At 50.1% G+C, this 5877-nt stretch overlaps 1 protein-coding gene across 1 annotated transcript; it reads right to left on the bottom strand.

Moving 5' to 3' along the window:
* On the bottom strand, positions 1-5675 carry Hoxd4 (homeobox D4). The gene is made up of 2 exons (XM_028880617.2): positions 4022-5675; positions 1-3469 (listed from the first exon to the last, which is right to left on the bottom strand). Exons 1-2 carry the CDS (start codon positions 4449-4451, stop codon positions 3138-3140), a joined length of 762 nt encoding a protein of 253 aa, XP_028736450.1. The 5' UTR covers positions 4452-5675; the 3' UTR covers positions 1-3137.
* Positions 5676-5877: the final 202 nt, after the last annotated feature.

Genomic DNA, 5877 nt, shown 5'->3' with positions numbered 1-5877 from the left:
GAGATTTTACTACACCTTTTATTATTTCAAATATAGATCAATGAATTACATCAAAACTACAGGCAACAATTAATATAAATAATACTTTAATCAGTGGCAGTAAAACATGGTCAGTTCTGTTTGTAAAAAGCATCTTTGTGAGCAGACTTCAAGGGGCTGACTGACAACGTCATCTCACAACAAAAGGCTGCAGTGGACAAAGTGAGGTGGGAGCCAGAGGCACTCTGTTCTCAGCAAACATCCCACCCCTCAGTCCCAGTCACGACCCCGACACAGGCTTTAAAACACCCAAACAAACACTTCTGGCTCATATTTGGGGGGAACAAACTGGAAATAAATAACAGCAAATGGGGCCAGAGTCTTTCCACATCTTGCTTTCTCTAGAGTGCCTTCCCACATGGAGACTCCTTCCCTTCCCTTCCCTAGGTAACTAGGGTTGGGGGGGACGGGACTACCCCTTTCCTGGTCCACTCTTTGGGGCCCAAATGGATCCTAGGGTCCGAAAGGGACCTTAGGACTGTCAACTGTTCTCTAGGCCCTGCACAACGCCATTAGCATTTCAAAAGACAATCCCTCCCAGCTGAAAGGAAGAACTGAGACTTAAAAACAAAGAAGTTGTTTCTCAGATTAAGTTACTTTCCAAAGTAGTGGGGCTAAGTTTGAGAAGGAGCTGGCAGTTTTCTTCTGGAAAGCATAGTCTTGGCTTTCCTTTGGGGCAGGAGGAAGGAGGGGTAGTATTTGGTCTGAAGCTGGATGAGTACCCAGAACTTCTGAGGAGAGGGGGAAAATCTACATGGTAATCTCCATAGTAAGTATATAGTTGAATATTGTGAAAATATATACTCCCCCACCCCAAGGACGTGGTTCGATATATGCTTAGATTTGGCTTTTAGGAAAGAATCTTAGCAACTTTCCAATTGGCCCAGGGAGAGTGGCTCTTTTCAAATGCAATATCCAAAGACTGTCTCCATGTTAGAGGGAGGGGGGAAAAAGAAGAGAAGGGTAGTTACAGTCCAAAAGGTTAAGGGTTTAGAGGTCAGTCCTCCCGGCTGAAATACAGCTAATCGAACAGAAAATTTGCCCTCTGGATGAACCTGATTCTGTAATTTAGCCGAACTTCAGTAAAATACCTTTTCAGCTTCTCGACGTGAGGGCGTCAGAAAAAAGACGTCTTGACTATGTATGAACTCTGTGCTTTTTGTCATAGAAACAATGATGCAAATAATGCAGGAATATCCATCTTTAATATCCCGACGTGGTGATATTCAAGTATTGCCATGTGCAAGTCTGAGAACCAGGCTCACCCCAAGGAGGAACAAAGAGCCTTCCCCAGGGTCTAATACAAAAGACCCAGGCTTGGAAGATGCTTCAGAGAAGCAGGATTTCAGTTTAGGGGCTCCAGCTGAATGAATCCTTGCCCTCAGTTCTCAGGAGACACAGAACCAAAGACCAGGCCTTTCCCTCCTCCACTTAAGTCTATTTTAAAAACAACCACCGAAACCTTCTAAAGTGTTCTGAAATACTGAAAAAAGTAACAACATTATTGATCTTATGGTTAAAATTTAAGTTTACTTCTCCCTCATTTCTTACTTGGGGGGGGGACTGTAATCAGGAGGTTCTGTTTGGAGCCCAAGCTTTGGGGTTCAAGGTTTCAAAGACTTGTTTCATCTGAGTGTCTAAACTCTTATCTACCTTTTACTCATCTCTTCCTCATCCTTAAGGGTTAGCGTTTTAAGAAAAAGGAGACTTGAACTCTTCCCAGACATGGAATAAGAATAAATAAAGAACTAAACCATCTTTTTCCTGTTGTTTGAGATTGTTTTAAAGTCACCATCTTCAAGGTAAAGAAGTAGGCCTGAAAACTTCAGGACTTTTATCATTTCTGCTTCTAATTGATGTCTTGAGAAATACTTCAGGGGGAAAAAAAAAACACTTCAAGGGAAATCTCTTTAAGATAAACTTTTGTGGACTTCCAGGGTCTATTAGTTTCTTTTTAAAAATAAGGCTTCCTTACCTACCCACTTTCTCTCTATGGCCAGCACCCACCCCGGAAGAGGCCATACATTGAGTCCTATATTATCCTGCTATGTGGGAGTACTTGGAGCATTTGGAATCCCGTTGGAATAGAAAATTCAGACATTATCTGATGACCCAGGGCATATAGGTTTTGTTTTCTTTCCCCAGAGGAAAATATTGAACCATTTGTTTCTTTTTTTCCCCCTTCTCTTTCTTCCAGCCACCCAGAACTGCTTGTAAACACAGGGCTTGGGCAAGCACATGTGGAAACGTATTTTCAAAACGCAGTTTTCCTGGATCCTTGCCTTCCCTCTGGAAGAGTAAAGGGCCTCCTACACATATTTCCAGGGTGGGTGGGTGGGAGGGAGGAGCTCAAAATCCGGAATAGGGCCAGAAGTGAGTCCACAGATTTCTAACTCAGTCCCCTGAAGCTCAGTCGCTTTCACTATCCTAAGGTTTTTTTGGCACACAGGTGTCAGGTATTTTCTGGAGTCCATTCCCCTCCCAACAAATAAATATTTAAGCAAATATAATCAAAACATAAAATAACCCGTTTCCACTTTCTCCTTGGATTTATTTCTTTGGGCATGGGCCACTGGGAGCAAAACATTTCTTATTATCGCAGCAGAAATTCTATAGAGAACTCAGAAAGTTCTGAGGTTCTCGCTCAGCTCTCCTGCTGTGAAAGCACCAAACCCTGGGTGCTGGCCTTCTGCCTCAACTCCCCCCACAGTTACTAAACCACACAGCTCCCTGGAGGGGTGGTGTGGAGGAGAATGTCCAGGCTCACACTGGGATAAAGCCTCCAACCTTCATTTGCAAATTCAAAATCCAACAGCAGAGATTTCATGAGTTTAATGACTCGCCAAGGTTTTATGTTCTCAGTAGCTCCTGCCATACGATAATATACTTAAAGAAGCCCGCCCACCCTCCCACCCCATCCCTTTAGGGAGGGGGCTGCCCTCGGGCAGGATGGTAACCTAGTCCGAGGGCGGCCTGTATGTCCCAGGTCCACCCCCACAGTACCTTAGAGCCCAGCGAGGTGACAGCAGGCCCCGCCTGCACCCGCAGCTTCGCCTCAACCTGGCGTGCAGGGAGGGATGGGCCCAGGGTCCCCACTTCTATAAGGTCGTCAGGTCCGTGTGGTGGTCCTTGGCCATGGGCTGCAAATGCTGGCCGGGAGCAGCTGAAGAGGAGCAGGAAGATGAGGAAGAAGAAGAAGACCTGCCCTTGGTGTTGGGCAGTTTGTGGTCTTTTTTCCACTTCATCCTCCGGTTCTGGAACCAGATCTTGATCTGGCGCTCAGACAGACACAGGGTGTGAGCGATTTCAATCCGACGGCGTCTGGTCAGATACCTGTTAAAATGAAATTCCTTTTCCAGTTCTAGGACTTGCTGTCTGGTGTAGGCCGTCCGGGAACGCTTGGGCTCCCCGCCGGTGTAGTTGGGGTTCACTACGAGACAAAACAGACAGGACAGCCAGGTCAGAGCCCGGCCACTAGTTAGGCCCCTGGCTTGCCTCTGCCCTCACTTCCTGGCGCGTCCCGCAGCCCTCGGCCCTCCCCGTGCTCCAAGCTTGCCTGCTTCCTCCCTCCCGCCCTCTCCCTAAGAACACACTCACGCCCACCCAACCTCTTCCACGCACCCACTCCCCAGGCTCACAGATCCTCAAAAGTGCTCCCTTCTCCCCGGCCCACCGAGAGCTCAGGATCTCCAACATTTTGGAAATGCCCTTCTCTCTGCTCTGCGTTCCCTCTGCTGTGGAAATGGAGTCCTCCCCCACCCCACCCCCATCCCCACCCCCTTTTGCGCCCACAGCCAAGCAGCCAGCCACATGGTCCCGGCCTGCTCCCTCAGCTATAAAAATTTATGGAGAGAGTAATTGCGGCGCCCAAGGAAGCTTCACAAGCCCCCACCCACTCGCACCCCTGGGGGGGGGATGCCCAGGCCAAAAGATGCGAGTAGGGGTGGGGGAGGGCTGAAAGGTCGCTGCACCCGCTCCTTACCCGAATTCACATGCACCTTCTTCATCCAGGGGTAGACCACAGCGGGCTGCTTAAGTGCTGTCCCGGGGGGTGGCTGCTTGGGGCCCGTAGGTTGGCTGCAGGCCCGGGCGCCAGGCAGGGGTGCAGGCGGGGGCGCCGGGCACGGCTCTCCCGGGGCACCGTAGTGACTTCCTGGGCCGCCTGGCTCCTGTCCGTGACCCCGCGCCGCCGGCAGCGCGGAGCCAGGCCCCGGCCCGCCGCCTCCGAAGGGTTGCTCACCGAAGTCGGGCCGTGGGTAGAGCCCCGAGGGCTGGAAGTCGGCGCCCTGGGCGCCGCTGCCGTAGTAGTCGGCTCCCTGCTCGCCTAGGTAGCCACCCTGCAAATATTCCTCGCACGGAGGAAACTTGGGGTCCACGTACTTAGAGTTCACCATATACGAACTCATGGCCATTAATTTCAGAAGGTAGAAAATACTAATTTTTCTCGTGTTGTCTTTTTTTCTCCTTCCATTGGGCCCTCCTACTTGCTGTCAACTGAATAAAGTTGGGCGGCCATGTGACCAGGCCAGCCAATAGGAAGGGAGCGAGTTTATCACCGGGTTTGTGAGCATCTCATAATTTTCACAAATTTAACTAAATAACATACGTGTAATCAAGTGACTTGCCATGCCACGTTTGAGAGTCCCTGACAGATGTTAATAGAGTTCCAATTCTATCCCCAGAACCCTCTCCTCAGCAGGTAATCTCAGCTTTTGTTTTCCACTGACTTTGCTAACCTCCCATGCCCTCCTCACTACCACCGCCTGAGGCAGCCCCCAAAGTGGGCACAGTTCAAGGAAGAGTGAATTCTCCTATTGGGGTGCAAAATAAGGAAGAATGAGTGTGGGCAATGTGGCCTCTGAGTTGGGTAGAGAGTGTTCCAGGCAGGCAGCCTGCCCGGCCAGCTGGCGGGAGTCCTGGACTCTGACATACAAAGACCTGTCGCGGCTTTGTCTTCATCAGGGTCACCCAAAAGTTACCAGAATCTGGCGGACCAGAATTGAGCTAGGCAATGAGTAACCACTATGGTTTTCTGCCAGTGTCCAGGCTGGGGTGTTTCTAGTTGATGTTGAGTCTTGCTGATAGAGCAGGAGGCCCTCTCTGTCCTTGGTCTAGTCGCTGTGGATTGGGTCGGGTTGGGGTGGTGGTGAAGGGACCTTAACCTTGCCTAAATGTACCCCAAAGGTCTCCAGTGGCCTTCCTTCCAGATTGTCTTCTTCCCACACAAGGGTTTTAAAACCAGGTGAGCCCTATTTGGGGATCTTTGCATCTCATGCTCCTGAAGGGGAGAGCTGATGCTGGCGCTTTCCTGGCCTTTCACCTCACTCCCCAGTGCCCTAAAACCTGGCCCTTAAGCACCTTCTGGAGCCTCTATTGATAAAGGTGGGGGGTTCTCCAGGAAAAGGCTGCACGATGTCACCAGGCAAAGTCCATCATTCTGGAGTCCAAGGTAATGAGAAAGATAGAGGTGGCTGGCCGGCTCGGCTGCCCCTCCTCTCCATGCCTTAGTCTCTGGCTATGTCGGAGACATATGAAGTTTTTGCATCGACCATATATTCCCCTAGAATCGAATCTGTGACTATGTGGGTACCACACAAATTCGGTTCTACAGGGTATATATAGACAACGTTACAACCTCGGGTCCTACCCAGAGCAGACACTCAGGCGGTTGCTAGCCCAGATCTCTTCAGCTCAGCCACCAGGAACTCCCCAAGCCCGGCTTTCAGAGGCAGCTCAGGTAGGCTCGGTGACCATTTGCAGCAACGAGTGCCCTTATTCTCTTGCCAGGATCAGAGCTACGGAGCAGCTGAGCAACCAGGACCTCCTTCTTAAAAAAGG

This window comes from Peromyscus leucopus, chromosome 4, assembly GCF_004664715.2.
Source record: "Peromyscus leucopus breed LL Stock chromosome 4, UCI_PerLeu_2.1, whole genome shotgun sequence".
NCBI classification, from domain to species: domain Eukaryota; kingdom Metazoa; phylum Chordata; class Mammalia; order Rodentia; family Cricetidae; genus Peromyscus; species Peromyscus leucopus.
This window is presented reverse-complemented; position numbering and strand designations above follow the sequence as displayed.

Coding starts and splice junctions, on each gene's coding strand:
- Hoxd4 (XM_028880617.2), bottom strand. CDS start 4,451: ATGGCCATGAGTTCGTATATGGTGAACTCTAAGTACGTGGACCCCAAG. Junction 3,470..4,021: donor GAAGGTGCATGTGAATTCGG/GTAAGGAGCGGG, acceptor TTTGTCTCGTAG/TGAACCCCAACTACACCGGC.